This window comes from Borostomias antarcticus (genome assembly GCF_949987555.1).
Source record: "Borostomias antarcticus genome assembly, chromosome: 23".
In the NCBI taxonomy this organism is placed as follows: domain Eukaryota; kingdom Metazoa; phylum Chordata; class Actinopteri; order Stomiiformes; family Stomiidae; genus Borostomias; species Borostomias antarcticus.
Genome location: NC_140256.1, coordinates 9,514,717 through 9,530,971, shown reverse-complemented (window position 1 = coordinate 9,530,971; position 16,255 = coordinate 9,514,717). Strand labels below are relative to the sequence as shown.

At 45.2% G+C, this 16,255-nt stretch overlaps 2 protein-coding genes across 4 annotated transcripts in view; both read left to right on the top strand.

Moving 5' to 3' along the window:
* The first annotated feature begins 2,072 nt into the window (after positions 1–2,072).
* On the top strand, positions 2,073–11,199 carry LOC311324586 (folylpolyglutamate synthase, mitochondrial-like). 3 transcript variants are annotated; one of them, XM_084457068.1, is made up of 15 exons: positions 2,073–2,184; positions 3,252–3,377; positions 3,589–3,642; positions 3,736–3,800; positions 4,234–4,354; positions 4,584–4,661; positions 4,832–4,893; positions 4,988–5,090; positions 5,209–5,286; positions 5,733–5,880; positions 6,082–6,165; positions 6,397–6,547; positions 6,691–6,766; positions 6,897–6,963; positions 7,190–11,198. In XM_084457068.1, exons 1-15 carry the CDS (start codon positions 2,173–2,175, stop codon positions 7,558–7,560), a joined length of 1,596 nt encoding a protein of 531 aa, XP_084313194.1. In that variant the 5' UTR covers positions 2,073–2,172; the 3' UTR covers positions 7,561–11,198. The 3 variants fall into 3 exon arrangements, with proteins under 3 accessions (XP_084313194.1, XP_084313192.1, XP_084313193.1); XM_084457066.1 differs by lacking the exon at positions 2,073–2,184 and adding an exon at positions 2,212–2,517 and having other exon boundaries at positions 7,190–11,199; XM_084457067.1 differs by lacking the exon at positions 2,073–2,184 and adding an exon at positions 2,215–2,517 and having other exon boundaries at positions 6,085–6,165; positions 7,190–11,197.
* Positions 11,200–13,258: 2,059 nt separating this feature from the next.
* Positions 13,259–16,255, top strand: part of LOC311324924 (protein crumbs homolog 2-like) — a gene marked incomplete at both ends in the record, with an annotated part of 15,075 nt that continues 12,078 nt past the window's right edge. Inside the window, one exon of the mRNA XM_084457521.1 lies at positions 13,259–13,328. Within this exon, the coding sequence (XP_084313647.1) occupies positions 13,259–13,328 (70 nt within the window). The remainder of the gene's footprint in view (positions 13,329–16,255) is intronic.

The window sequence follows — 16,255 nt, the reverse complement described above, 5'->3', positions numbered from 1 at the left end:
CCATAACAAACTATCACTTCTTTCTGCAAATATAATGCATTTATGGTGAATGTTACACATATGGTGTACATTTTAGCTCCTCATTGGCAGTGTCAGAGTATAAGAACCATTTAGCAACCTAAAGCTTTATTCAAACTCTGATTCCTGTTTACCAGTCAGGGGGTCCCATAAATGATGCAACTACTGTTGGAGAAACTGTTTTTTTGTGAAAATGAGGCCTTATAAAACAGAGCCAATCTGGCATTATTTGATGTGGCATCTCTGACATGCAATTACCAAATTCTTTGGTTTAACTATTTGCAGTGCTTTCACAATTAAAGTGTAAGTAGGAGTAAATAGCACACTGACTTGTACTATACAGTGGGCCTTCTGTCCAGGAAGTATTATGGCACCATACACTGCCGAGGAATATCCCCAGATCATAAGTTAATGATTACTTAGAATAATGTTTTGATTTTACCAAGTCCTGACAAATCCTCATCATTGTAAGCATCTCACTTCGGTTACTTGGTGAAACCTGTTCAAGCTGAAATGACTAGCTACGTATGTACTAGCCTGTAGCTATGAAGATATAAAGATATACCTCTACAATGAGCTTTATATGTCAGCAGCATTTGTGACCTTAGCAATTTAAGCAGCTCTACTACTTTACTTGTCAGACAAAGAGCTTTAAATGTCAACAGCATTCTTGACTTTACAGTAGCAATTAAGCAGCTCTGGTACTTGTCAGACAAGGCAACTGTATACAATGACTAGACCTGAAGGCTGTAACACCTGGTCCTGGGGATAACTGGGGTGTTGACATGGTGGTCACCATGCAGATTAGGAGTTGTTAAAACTAAGGGGTGGGGCATGGTGCAACAGATACTAACAACTTTGCACTAAATATTACATAGTTATAGACACAAAAGAATAGAGTACAAGCATGGTGGAACCAAACGTAATGGAGAACACAGATACGCAGGCTCTGTCATCCATGACCCAGTCCATGCTTAAAGGAGTAGTAAAGGGAAAATGCATGTTTAGCCCTGTTTTAAGGTTACTTATGATCATATACAATGGTTCAGATCAAAACGTTGACAAAACTAACACTTTTGAGAAAGTCTGATAATTGCTCTACCACCGTTTTGGTCATACAATGGATGTGGGTGGGCATCTTGAAAAATCTTTCAAAAACATGTTAAACTCTCGATTTCTGGGGGGCTGTAGCTCAGTTGGTAGAGTGGGTCGCTCAATGATCGAAGGGTCAGTGGTTCGAATCCCAGCTCCGACTGTCCACATGTCGAAGTGTCCTTGAGCAAGACACCTAACCCCAAATTGCTCCCAATGAGCAGGTTAGCACCTTGCATGGCAGCTACCGCCATTGGTGTGTGAATGTGTGTGTGAATGGGTGAATGAGAGGCCATTGTAAAGCGCTTTGAGTGTCGCTAAGGTGGAAAAGCGCTATATAAGTGCAGTCCATTTACCATTTACCATATGATTATAAGTAACCTTAAAACAGGGCTAAACTTGCATTTTCCCTTTACTACTCCTTTAAAAGGTTACTTTGTAGTTACACATCATACACAAAGTCATTGCAGAGTGCTCACATTGCTCACATTAATTGCTCACATATGCTAACATTAATTGGCATAGACACCACAGCATCATCCGAGATCACTTTTCAGCCCGACTACAAACTAATTCTTCATAAGTAGAACATGCTCAGTGTCCCACAGCCCGACCTGGTGGTTCTGCTGGAGCAGCCTGTGGGTTTGTGCCTTTCCTGTGAGGACGAATCAGACAAAACCAACAGTCAAATTCAGCAATCTCACTCATTCAGATTTAAATATTTAGATTTAAAATAGTTATATTTAGATGTCAACACTGTCCTGGCTGTAGGCTTATTGTTGCCCTAACTAACTTAATTCATTGTTGGGTTACTGGGTTTTTCACACTACACTATTTGAAACTGTAGTAGGGAGTAAATCAATACGATGTTTCACAACTAACCCCACACCATTGTTTAACAATTCACCCGACATTCACCATCATTGCATAATGACTAATCGGCTACCTGTATCTTTAACATATGACATAGTCAGGGTAGTCCAACTCACACATGTTTCATGGTGAGACTGAAGGACCAAGCAACAACTTTTCATACCTCATCTACTGCAAGTTTTTCCTCCAATGGATTATGAGGTATGGTTTTATTTTATGACCCCCTTCCCACGCACACACACACAAAATCAAACACAACCACATTTTTAGTTCTGACCACGGTTTAGGAGGCTGTAAACTAAGGTGCAAAGGTCATGTCAACAACCGGTGTGCTTGCATGCTGAAAATGTCACAGAACAATATCTGAAAGGTTTTGTATCGATCTTTGCAAATTAAATCTACCTCACAGCATCCCAGAGGATATTCCTTTAACATGCTTTGAGGTTCTAATTAACCGACATTCAGTTAATGGGAACAGATCACCTGAACAGCATGGCAATATCTGACGCTCTGAGAAGGAGCAGAGGTTTTCACGTGCGTATTTCCTTGCTCTAAATGAAAGATATCCAGGTTTGGTATGTCTATTATGTGATCTTACAACATGGTATTTTACAAGATAGTAAAAGATACTGGAATGATACTTTTATGATTGACAGTTTTTTAGCCCCACACTGGGACACACTGATGTTTGTCATTTGAGCCTCATACAGTCACCGTGCTACTGTACATTTAGGGCAGGTTAAGCCTACCATATGTGTTGGAATTATCGTTCCATGTACTATTGGATCTGCTTTGATTTATCACACTATTAGTGTTAACAACTGTTAGTACTGATTCTACTCTCAATCCTGTGTATCTACAATATACACAAATACTCAAAATAACAACAAAAAGCCTTTAAGGGAATTGCAATTGCTGTTTTATTTTTATCTTTTAAACCTTATACATCTTGGACCCAGCACTTGAACATTGAACACTTGGGGCCTAGACCCTCTAAGTGCAGGGAAACATTTGGTTGCAGAGCAGTAGTACGGCTTTGCTGCATTGGTTGACACGTCTAGTGTATATGATGCCCCTGGGCTTTACATATTGTTCAACCAGCAGTTCTAAACATGTATGACATTATGTGGTATTACATTAGACAGGATGCAATAAATTCCGAAACATCTCATAACAATGCATTAAGAGTCTGTACTATAATTGCCCTTGTGCGTGCGTGCACATGCGTGCGTGTGCGTTTGTGCGCATGTGTCTTCGTGTGTATACAGGAGGCAGTGTGTGTTCTCAACACCTTGCAGACCAATGCCAGGGTGCTGGAGCAGGCCCGTAGGGAGAATGTCCCTGGACTGCAACTCCAGGCTATGCAGGGCTTCCTCCATCGCGCAGGCCTCACTGTGAGTGACTACCTCTCCACCCTCCAACCAGAACCGTCGTAACAGCAGTACACTGTACTGTGATTAGGGGTTTAGCTTTGATGTAGCTGATTGTAGAGATGAATCCTATTTGGATCTGTCTCTCTTCAGACATGACCTGATGTTGTCTTGGGTTATTTGACCATGTGACTCAGGGATCATCTCTCTCTGTCTTCTCCTGGATGTCTGTCAGGTGGAGGAGCTGGACCAGCTCAATATAATCCATGTGACGGGGACCAAGGGCAAGGTGGACACGGTTCACTCCAAACAGACCCCATTTTTCAGATAGATTGTTTTCACGTGCATTTGTAATGCTTACATCCATGTCCTGCTCCTTCAGGGGTCAACCTGTGCATTCACTGAGAGAATCCTCCGAAACTATGGATTTCGCACTGGATTCTACAGGTATGCCGACTGAAGAAGTGAGCTCTTCAATGGTGTTTGTTTATGCAGAGGACAAGTTAGTGTTTGTTCTATGGTTTTCTGAACTGTTGCATCATGAGTTGACATGGCTGGCTCCCGGTACACAAGACACGCTGCCAGCCTATTGCTGAAATTTGTCTCCCTGGCTTTTAGCCCAGGAAATGATTAACTTGTTTTACTACAGCAGTGGGTTCTTCAAAATACTTATCTACAGCAGCACTGAAAGGTTGACTGTGTGGGGGGGTTGGGAGTCCCAGGGGATTACCAAAAATACACTTTTACAAGTTGGTGTGAAGTGTGTGGAACCATCTGCCTACGGAACTTTCAGTACACAATGCTGAGTTTACCGCAAGTCACAAGAGAAGCCCTGGTTTTGCTGCTTTGACAGTGTCTTTTGTATATCCTGTCATGTCAGCTCTCCACACCTGGTACAAGTCAGAGAAAGAATACGCATCAATGGGCAGCCAATCAGCAAAGAGCTTTTCACCAAATACTTCTGGGAGGTATATGCACAGTTAGACGCTACAAAGCTAAAGGTATGTCTTCAATAAAAGAGGGTCCACTTTAAAAGAGTTGTCTGGATCTGCCTTTAAACACCTCCTTCTTAACAACCACCTTTTAACTCTAAGTCTGTGATCGCAACTGTTACTCTTTGGACCCCAGTGAGTGGTTAAAAACAGCAGGCATGTGAAAGTCCTTTCTTGTACTTATCTCTTCTCCTTCTGACAAATTCTCACATTCCACCCACATATGACCGAGCCACAGGGTTGCCATGGAGACAGTATGCCCGCCTACTTCTGCTACCTCACCGTCCTGGCCTTCTATGTGTTCCTGCGGGAGAGGGTGAGCTTCCTGTGACCCCAGCCCTCACTCCACTGATCCTGACCACAGTCAGCATACCAAACACACCTCTGACACCTAACCCTGACATATCACATATCGCACGCATCATAGCCACGACAGTAACCGCCCTGCAGCTGAACACGTTCTGAATGCCATTCCCTGTAAGACAGGTGGATTTAGCGCTCATTGAAGTTGGGATAGGAGGGGCTTACGACTGCACAAACATAATAAGGTATGAATCTGGAAACCCTCAGGAGAGTTTAATTTGAATTGGCATGCATGTTGGGTATCTCACTGATTGCATCGTTTATCACTCTGGTGAACAGGAAACCGTGGGTTTGTGGCATCTCCTCCTTAGGCATTGATCACACAAGTATACTTGGTCACACCATGGAGGACATTGCCTGGCAGAAGGCTGGCATTTTTAAGGTGAGAAAGTGTAACAGGAATGAACCCGTGCTTTAAGCACATAGTGGTAACCTCCCTGTCTGTCTGAGTAGATGTGTTTGTGTCAGAGAGTAATGACCAGTCCTGTCTCTGTCCCCAGCCAGGGGTCCCAGCATTCACCGTCAGCCAACCAGCTGCACCTATGACTGTTCTTCAGGACAGAGCCCAAGAGATTGGGGTGAGTGAGCCTGGCTGTCTTCTGGCTTTAGCACATATTCACTAAAATCGTTCTGTATACAGGTGTACTATAGGGACCATATTCCCAGGGTTTCTGTTCTGTCAAGCCAGCGTCGTCTGAGCCTGTGTCTGGTCTGTCAAGCCAGTGTCATCTCAGGGTATGTCTGTGTCGTCAGGGGGTGTGTCTGTTCTGTCTGAGGGTGTGTCTGTTCTGTCTGAGAGTGTGTCTGTTCTGTCTGAGGGTGTATCTGTTCTGTCTGAGGGTGTGTCTATTCTGTCTGAGGGGGTGTCTGGTCTGTCAAGCCAGTGTCGTCTGAGGGTCTGTCTGTTCTCTCTGACGGTGTGTCTGTTCTCTCTGACGGTGTGTCTGTTCTTTCTGAGGGTGTGTCTGTTCTTTCTGAGGGTGTGTCTGTTCTCCCTGAGGGTGTGTCTGTTCTGTCAAGCCAGTGTCGTCTGAGGGTGTGTCCGGAGCTGGAGGCGTATGAGGCCACAGCCGGCCCCCTGCGTCTGGGGCTGGCGGGACGACCGCAGCGCTGCAACGCCTCACTAGCCCTGCAGCTCTGCAGGACCTGGCTACACAGATACAGACAGCACAGTGAGTGTCTGAGAGAGAGAGAGAGAGAGAGAGAGAGAGAGAGAGAGAGAGAGAGAGAGAGGGAAGCACAACAAGACAAGTAAGAGTGTGTGCAGCAGTAGTATAACCAACATTTGTGTTGCTCTGTGTGTCGGTGTATGAAAGCCGTCAAGCCTGGTCACATGACACTGGTTTATACATAACCTTATCTTGTTTACCAAGCAGATGACCAGCACTCTCCATTAGTGGACAACAGACTGGTGTCTCAAGCAGAAGCCTTCCAGCCCAGCCCCATCATGTTAAAAGGTGCAGTAGTATATTATCACACATGTACTCATTTAGCTGAAGGAAAAAGCCCTTTGGCGTGGAGTTACAGAGGTGTTTTTTTGGGACTGAGAAATGCAGACTTCTTTAATGAGCAGTGCACATGCTGATGATGAGCAACTGCAAATAAAAACCCTAAATGAAAACCCTAAATACCCCCCCCCCCCCCTACCCCCTACCCCCTCCCCCCCCCGGTCCATCCTTCCTCCCCAGGGCTGCAGGAGACGGAGTGGCCAGGGAGGTCTCAGACCGTGAGGCACGGCCCCGTCACGTACCACCTGGATGGGGCTCACACCACAGGCAGCATGCAGGCCTGTGTCCACTGGTTCAGACAGCAGGCCCAGCAGGAGGACAGGGAGCACAGGTCAGCCACTCCATACGCTCCTTTTGAAAGGTCAAGGCGTCCTGTATTACCTGTTATTATCAGCTCAAATGGTGTGGAAACTATGCGTGTGTGTGTGTGTGTGTGTGTGTGTGTGCGTGTGTGTTTGTGTGTCTGCTTGACAGTGGCCCCAGGGTCCGAGTGTTGCTCTTCAACACTACAGGAGAGAGGGACTCTGCTGCCATGCTCAGACTGCTGGTGGTGAGTACAGCAGATCCCAGATCAGATCTACCTGACCTTGCTCTGTTCCAGTCTAGTCTGCAGCTCTGGCTCTGACCCCAGACCAGGCTCTCATTGCACAACTTGTCTACTCCCTGTTTTTTACCTCCAGCCTTGCCGGTTTGATTATGCCGTGTTCTGTCCCAACATCACTGAAAGTAACACAGAAAACAGTGCAGGTGACAAAACATTTCTCCCCCATTTTCTGACAGTACTTAAATGGTGAACAGGTCAGAATTTTGTGTATGTTACAGTAAAGGTATTTGGTGCACAACAGGGGTAGAATGTTCACAGTAGAGTTATCTATTGATTTATGTAGTCCTGTGTGTGTGGGTGTGACGGGGGGGGGGGGGGGGGGGGGGGGGTGATCATGTGCACACAGAGATGAACTTTCATTGTTTGCAGATCAGCAGAACTTCAACGTGTCACTGGAGAACATGCTGGCCCGTTGCCTGGACAACCAGAGAAGCTGGCAGAGCCTCAGCGGTCTTCTGATACAAGGCCACCAGCGCCCCCTAGTGGCCAGGCCCAGGACTCACACCCTGGTCTTCCCCTGCATTCTAAGCGCCCTCCAGTGGATCAGTCAGGGAAAGGACCCTGTGCTGCTGCCGGCCCCTGCAGAAGAAGGTAGCAAACATCCACCACAGCCACGGGCGGGTGTCATGGCGAAAGCTGCACCCCTACGAGAAGCAGCTCATATCTCTATCCTGGTCACAGGCAGCCTGCACCTGGTGGGAGGGGCTCTGAAACACCTGGACCCCTCGCTGGCCTCATAACAAACTCGAGCTGAGAGGATTCTCAGTGTGGATGGTTGTACATGGAAAAAGAGAGATACTGAGATAGTCTTATATTGTTTGACAGATGGCACTCATGTGCTGTGAACACATGGTGGTGTAATGTGCCCCTTGTGAGGACCAGAGAAGCACTGTGTTTAGTGTGCTGGGCCTATTGTTCCCGAGAGTGCTTCCTTCATGAGATAAATCTTGAAGATAAATTTAACTTTCATAATGTATCAGGGAATTGTTTTGCTCTATTAAAATATGACCCAGGTGTGATAAAAATTTTTGCTAAAATGTGTAAATATGTTCTGAAAAATGTTTTTTATTATTTATATAATTATAAAGATATTGACTAATGCATTTACATGCCTCTACTACTAACACACTTATAAACTAAATTAGTGTTGCTCACTCTCTCTAAACACTGTTCATACAGACTACTTCTACAGTACCATACCCCATCCTCTGACCTTCAATAGTGGTGCCCCAAAACAGAAAAACATGCCTGACTGTCTGAGTGCCCCCCTCAGTGAATTCCCTGTAATGTCTAAGCTTACAGACAGACACAATCTTAGAAGCTGAATGGAATGCAATATTTTACCATTACATTCACCTTCAAAATATTCCCAAAGGAAGTTGTGCTTCAATCCCCTTTAGCCCCACCCAATCCCTTTCATTACTGGAGTATTTGGGGAGCCATTCCTACGGCCTGAGGCAGGGTAGAGGGGGTTAAATTTAGGATGTTTGCATGGGTTCAGGGCCCCACCGGGGGCCCAGCGTCTCTCTGGCTTATTAACCCCTCATCAAGATTAGCCCGACGCAGAACAGATCAGAGCTCCGCAAACTCTTTATACTTTCTAGAGAAAATATAATTAGGGACTGGGTTACAGTAGATTGTTTTTCAAAACAGCAGATATTTTCTTATTGATCTCGGGATTTACCATCTGTCCTCCCAGGTATATTGGACATCGCTGCCATTTGTTGTTGTAGTACATTGATGTCCTCCATGAGCAGGACATCAAAATAACAAATGCCAGTATCTGCCAAAACATCATAACAGCGCATTTGAAACTTCAACATAGGGAATATAACCTTTAAAACATGTAATAACCTGTAAAACTATTTGTTCAGTTAACCAGATTTAAGGTAACAACAATGACCAAGGTTGAAGCAGATCAGAATTAGGCTGTGTTACTATGGCCAGACAACTCATCTTCTCCCTCAGCGGGGAACAGGAGAGATTTGGTCACATATTCACTCTGCTGCACGCTAAGAAGATTGTGCCTCTCTAGAAGCTGATTACAGGACCTCCAAGGTGCCTGGCTAAAGCTCTACAGTGAGTCAACAGCTCTACACCGACCGACTACTGGCTTGGAAGGAGCTCTAGACCTCTAGGAAGGAGCCGGCAGCATTACTGCCCTACCCAAGCGCCCTCAGTCACTGGAGGAGAAAAACATTCTCTCTTCCCAAATCTGGATGCAAATGAGGCTGGGTTAACAAAGGTTATGGTGGATTATCTGTCCAATGAAGTCTGAAGGTCCCTCCCCCAATGCTGAGCTGTGCATTCTTTGTTGACAGAATGAAAAAAGAGGATCCTATAAGCCCAGTGAAGTTGGGGTCACAAGACATGGCACCTCTTTGACACACAGTTTTGTTTAGGGTCTGGCTTGAATAGACGTTGAGATTCTCAGCGGCAAGATTGTGAGGGGGGAGCTCTATATGTTTGTGTGTGTGTGTGTGTGTGTGTGTGTGTGTGTGTGTGTGTGTGTGTGTAGTCTAAACTAAAGGGAAAACAATTCAGAGTGTGTGATGGAGAAGGCAGAAAACAACTTTTATTAGACTTAGTCCCTTACCCTCAGAAAGATGGCGCAGTGTCAGGTCCCACTTGTGGCTTGTGAAGACACAGACTATGAGAGACTTTCACACTCTCCTACTCACTTATGTATGCCGTGATACACCCAATGGCATTGCTGGTAAAAGTGTTGACTGTTTTAAACATTTATTATTAACCAATGACAGAATTATCATTAGCCCCAACTATCTCCTCCCATCTCTTGTAGCCTAAATGTCACCCAGTTAAATCCAAAGTTATACTAAACTAAGTGGCTACACTACATCTTTGTTAAATCAACATGTTAACATGACTTTTCTAAGATGTTATTTGCTTAAATGGCCTTCCATAATTCTAGGCATCATGGAGACATTTAGGGGACAGCAGACTGCCAGAGGAAGCTGTCACTCTCCACATTAGCACACAATGCTACTGTAAAGCAGGAGGTGCTGTTGGCTTCCTGGTGAAGGAGACCCAGCGGTCTCCTGTGGTGTGTACTGTATGCATGACATATGTGCTTTAATTGAAGTCTAATGGCCATGTTTGCTTGCTCACAGATGATTCACTTAGAGGGGATTCATCTCCAAAGCCTCCTCTGGAACCATTGGTATAAGCTGGAACACTACAGGCACACAGGGACTTTCACAGGACCAACACTAATCTGTTTATTTACAGGGTAGGATATCCACACTCTATCACACTGAGCCCTCTCCCGACGTGGGATTTGTGGGTGTGATGGTGAGCTTCTTTGTTCCTTGGCACATTGTGCTAACAATGTTTATCTTTAGTGGGATAAACGGCTCTGATGAGCTCATATCTTTATGTGAGATCATGTTCTTGTAAAGTGATGGGAGTCTTGACTGGATTTTGTCCAATCTTTTGAAATTCCTGTATTTCAACAAAATGGTGGTGTGTGTGCGTGCGTGCATGTGAGTGTGTGTGTGTGTGTGTGTGTGTGTGTGTGCATGTGAGTGTGTGTGTGAGTGTGCGTATGTGTGGTGTCTAGTGTCTAGTGTGTGATGACTGGAGAAGATTACTATGTACAAATCTACCGTCGCAGTTCATATACTCAAACTTTGTTCGGGCGTAGGAGGTCTACAAGGCCAAGAAAGAGACTCCTCAAATGGGCCATTAATCAGGTCTACATCTGATAACAAAGCCTTCATTCAGCCTAAACCCCACAATAACAAACTCCCCTTGGATAAGAGATTTGATTTACCCCTCAGGTTCATACAAAATGACCACAAGCCAATATATGAGGAAATATTCAATCACTGTATAACATTTCACAGTACCAGTACATAAAAAAAGCTTATTCATAAGGTGGAACAACAGCGTCTTCTTTCCGATGGTGTCGGTTCTCCTGTCTACTTCTCTTTTGTCTCAAGGCTTAATGAAAGCAACGGTCAGTCAGTCAGTCAGTGAGGAATGTAGCCGGGGCCCTGTGGTGCTGGTTGTGCCGCCTCGCTGCTGCAGGTTGGAGTGTGGCTCAGGGGGGGTGGAGCGGACCCAGTGCTGCTCTGCACTCGTTCCAAGTGTTTAATTAAACTCTGAGGTCCCAGTCCCAGCATGCTGGAGTTAAGCCTTTGGTGGGCTCAGGATCGGGGACTCATGCAGTGATGTGGGGGGGTTCAGTGATGGAGGGTTCAGTGATGGAGTGTTCAGTGATGGAGGGTTCAGTGATGGAGTGTTCAGTGATGGGGTGTTCAGTGATGGAGGGTTCAGTGATGGAGGGTTCAGTGATGGAGGGTTCAGTGATGGGGGGTTCAGTGATGGAGGGTTCAGTGATGGGTGTTCAGTGATGGAGGGTTCAGTGATGGGGGGTTCAGTGATGGTGGGTTCAGTGATGGAGGCTCAGTGATGGTGTGTTCAGTGATGGGGGGGGGTTCAGTGATGGAGTGTTCAGTGATGGAGGGTTCAGTGATGGAGTGTTCAGTGATGGAGGCTCAGTGATGGGGGGTTCAGTGATGGGGGGTTCAGTGATGGGGGGTTCAGTGATGGTGTGTTCAGTGATGAGGATTTCAGTGATGGGGGCTCAGTGATGGTGGGTTCAGTGAAGGGGGGTTGAGCGATTGTGGGTTCAGTGATGGTGTGTTCAGTGATGAGGATTTCAGTGATGGGGGGTTCAGTGATGGTGGGTTCAGTGATGGAGGGTTCAGTGATGGAGTGTTCAGTGATGGGGGGTTCAGTGATGGAGGCTCAGTGATGGGGGTTCAGTGATGGGGGGTTCAGTGATGGGGGGTTCAGTGATGGAGGCTCAGTGATGGGGGGTTCAGTGATGGGGGGTTCAGTGATGGTGGGTTCAGTGATGGTGGGTTCAGTGATGGTGGGTTCAGTGATGGTGTGCTCAGTGATGGGGGCTCAGTGATGGTGTGCTCAGTGATGAAGGGCTCAGTGATGGTGTGTGGGGGGCTCAGGGGCAGCCCAGCTGCCACAGAGGGGTTCGCCTCCCCGCTAGGTATTAGAGCGCGGCAGGATAAGCCGCCCGCTCACAAAGGAGCTAGCGAGCCATTGACAGACCCCCTGCACACATTTTATAAACCCGGACTGGACCTCTCCTCATCTTCCCAGGGGACGAGCCTGACCAGGCATTCTAGCTTTCTTGCTTAGAAGGGAAACAGGAAAACTTTTGAGAAAAAAAGTAGTTCATGTTTCTTTGTCCAATCTTAAATCAAGAAGTGTATTTGTCCTTAATACACTAATATGCTTCTTAGTATAACACTGTAACACATCTTAGGCATGTTTTTTGTTTCATAATCCAGGCAATTTATCTGGGTATGCACTTGTTTACTGTTGTTTATTGTATTGCACTCTTGTATATTTCGATTTTGTGTATCTGGGACATCCTTTTATATGATGTGTACTACTGTAAATTTGTTTTAAGCCCGATTGTGCCTTTTTGTTGTCCTTACTGCTTTAACACTGTATACTTATATACAGTAACACAATACACTTACTGTATATCCTTATATAGTTATATTTGTACAGACTGAATGTATGTAGGTACATATATATTTTATTCTATTCTATACTGCACAGATACTTTACATATGGATTTATATAGTCCCTCATATTCCTCTTTTTATACTACTACCCCCAGTGTCTTTTCCGTTATCTACTGTAGCATCCTTTTTTTTCCAACCTTGCTGTAATTTCAACTGCTGAAACACCAAATCTTCCCCAAGGGGATCAATAAAGTATCTATCTATCTATCTATCTATCTATCTATCTATCTATCTATCTATCTATCTATCTATCTATCTATCTATCTATCTATCTATCTATCTATCTATATATCTATCTATCTAACTATCTATCTATCTATCTATCTATCTATCTATCTATCTATCTATCTATCTATCTATCTATCTAACTATCTATCTATCTATCTATCTATCTATCTATCTAACTATCTATCTATCTATCTATCTAACTATGGCAGGAAGTGAGACGAAGAGGAGGAGGAGGAGGAGGAGGAGGAGGAGGAGAAGAGAGATATGTTGTAAATGGTTGCCTTGGTATTTCTTGTAATGCCATTGAAACTGAATTGTATAGAGCGAGACGGAGTGAAAAAGTAAGTCTCAGTGAATCCAGTCCAGGTTTTGCTGCAGTCTCTCTCTGCTGGGGTTACTATGCTGCTTCGCTCCCTCACTCAAGCCAATCTCTGTCTCCAGAAATCTCTCTCACACACACAGACACACACACACTCTGTCATACTACTGACCAAGAAGGCATGTGGTGTCTGCCGCTCACTTCCAGCTAACCAGTGGTCAAGCCAGTGATCGTCTGGGCCAGTATGCTTGACGGGGATCCTGTAGAGTGACAGCAGTTCTTGGACTTGCAGCTGTGGGTCCCATCTTCACCATGGAGTTTGGGAGGGTTCTCTCCAAGTACCAAAGAACTGTGCTACTTACCATGATGATGTTCAAGCTGGGTAGGGTGCTCTCTTCATCATTTTCTACTGTAGGTATATGTGTGTTTGGATACATAGGTGATGTGTCCTGTGTGTGTTGAAGTGTGTTGAAATATGTGTGTGTTTGTGTATGTTTGCGTGCATGCGTGTGTGTGTGTGTGTGTGTGTGCATGTGTGCTTGCCCTGCGTGCATGTGTGTGTGTGTGTGTGCGTGCGTGTGTGTGAGTAGTTTGTGGGGACTTGAAGAAGGTCAAGTGGAGCCAGCTGGCAGCCACACTTGGTGATCATTTTTTATCTGCAAGTACAGTTGATTGCATTACAGCTTCATTCTGACGGATACAGGTAGAGAAAATAAACGGTTAAACCAAGCCAAGTTATTGTGTCAGAGATGATAACAGAGTAGCCAGGTCGCCCATAACCATTTCTCATGTTTTATAACCTTATTTTGTTGTATTACTTAATTAGTGAACACCACTGCTGAATTGATTGATTGATTGGTTGATTATACTTTATTGAATTCATGATTAGTTAATCATAATAATGATAATTAACTGTGAGATAATCATCTTGTGTGGTTATCAGTCATGTGTCTTTGATGAGAGGAGTCTGACGGGCGTGGATGGGAGGGTGGAGTGGGGTTAGCGTGGGTGTGAGCAGAGGCGTCGTGAACCCCACACAATTAGGCGTTGACCCATTTTTCCCGTGGCCCTGGTTGTGGGAAATGTCTGAATCTCGTTAAATTGGACGGACAGACGGACAAGATGGCTAGGGTGCATCGCATGCAGACGCCATTGTTACCCATCACCATGGTAACGTGCTAAGAGTCTGGCCACACTGCTTTTTGTCTTATGCTGAATGGCAGGCCAAGTGTTCTGAGAACTATGGCAGCAAACTACCGCCTACTTTTAGACTCTATAGGGGAGATATCTGTGACACACTGGAACCAAACCAGTCCCATAACACTGCAAACTGGTCCCATAACAAAATGGTGCGTTCAATGTTAACCACACATGAGACACAGACATGTGAAAGACTATCATCATTGTTTTGGGGATTTTTGCTTAAAGGAGCGTGAAACTCCACAGTGCAGCCTCAGAGTACCAACACAGCTAGGACAAAGAGCAGCGCTGGCAGGCCTGGCTGTTCCCTGTGGTGACTCAATAGAATTCCTCTAGGCAGGACTTGTGTGAGAGCCATGGGCATCCCTCCACTGTGAGTCATGAGCTGGGGTATACACCCCACAGCACGGGTCTCTGTCCACAACTGATATGGAGGAGACCTATTCTGAGGCTATTGTCTTCACAGGGCAGGGAAAGTGAATCACTTACTTGAAAAATGTCTAACCTATAAGGTTCTACAAGCTTGAAAAACATTAAATTAATGCATGCATAAAAGTGCTGTTGTTTTCAGTAATTTGAGTTTTTGATGGTGTGTGTTTATTGGTTGGTTACGGAAAAACTACCAAACCGATTTTCATGAAACCTAGTGGAGGGATGTAGCATGGGCCAACTTAGAACCCATAAACATTTGGAGTGGATCTCTGCCCAAATACGGCCGGCCATTCACCTCCATTCATTTTTTGGACTTGGAGCGAAAAATTCCCCCCATTCGTTGCCAATGGCCATATCTTGAAATGGTCACGGAGACACAGGGTTTGGACTGGCATAAAGCTCTCAATCTAATGAATGCAGTAACACCAAACATGCACAGAGCCACGAAATACATTCATGGGCAGAGGTCTGTGCTCCCGAGCATCATTTCTAGTTACACCTCAGTTTGATTTTGAGGGATAGGTCACTTTGACTACAGTTCTCCTGTAAGTATGAAGAGTACAGCACTTCTAACTGTAGTAGCCTACAGTAGCTCACAACTCACGTGTCGCCTTCCCGACTGGTTTTGAAACTACAGTATGGTATGTAAAAGATGAGTACAAAGATTCATTTTGTTGTGAATAGTGAGGCCTACTTGCTGGACCAATGGATTTGACAAGTGGACAAGTGGAGTGGCCTAGTTAGAAGTTCAAGCCCAGGTTCTGGTTGTTAATTTTCACCTAAAAAGGTTGACAATTTATTCTGGCACCACCAAAAAACACTATAAGAACTCTTCTTACACTATAAGAACTCTTCAGCATGGGAGCAAGAGAAGAGGGATTAAAGGACTAGAAGATTTTAGGTGAGATATTTTTGACGCTGGAACTTTGGCCCTCGTTTCTTCAACAGGGAACGCAATCTAAACTATTGAACTAGTAAAATAATGTATTAGGTAATGCTTCTGGTAAACTGATCTCCAGTATTAAAGGCTGGTCATTTCTTGAGTGTTTAGTCGAATTGTTATCTGCTAATACAGTTGTGATTAATATCCTGGAGTAATTATATTTGTTGTATTCGTTGTTCCTATGGAAAACTAATAACTCTGACCTTGCCATGCCAAGCACTTTTAGATTCTGTAATAAGGTTTGCTCCCAAATTAGAGTTACATTCAAATTACGTTGGCTGTAATCCTTTTACAAATACAACAATCTCTCCTGTTCATCTGTGCTCCCTCCCTCAGGGCTAGAACAGAACATTGTGTGTCTGTCTATCTCGCTCTATGAACTGCAACGATCACTGGACAGCGTCTGCTGCTGACAGCGCTCTGCTGTACCACGTCTACCTGCACACTCAGACGGGCCATGAAAAAGTCCCTGGCTGGCTTTGCTCTCTTGTTATTGCTGGGTTAAGAGGCTGGTATGGCTCAGTGTCAGGGATTCGACGCAATCAGCCCCCATAACCATGATCTATGGACTGTCTCATGACATGGCAGGCGGTGACATCACGGGAAGGGAATGCAACGGGGATGGCTGGGGCCGCGGCAGGATAGGCCAGAGGCCCCCCCCACCACTCTCTCATCCCAGTCCTCCCCCGCACCCCGCTAGCGGGCGGCCCACCGTAAACTCAGCTCTGATGCAT

Bases quoted from the DNA above. Each gene is read 5' to 3' on its own strand.
- LOC311324586 (XM_084457066.1), top strand. From the start codon at position 2,452: ATGGGAACAGATCACCTGAACAGCATGGCAATATCTGACGCTCTGAGA. The intron at 5,091-5,208 runs GTGAGAAAGTGT...CTCTGTCCCCAG, and splicing joins AGAAGGCTGGCATTTTTAAG to CCAGGGGTCCCAGCATTCAC. The intron at 6,166-6,396 runs GTGCAGTAGTAT...CTTCCTCCCCAG, and splicing joins CAGCCCCATCATGTTAAAAG to GGCTGCAGGAGACGGAGTGG.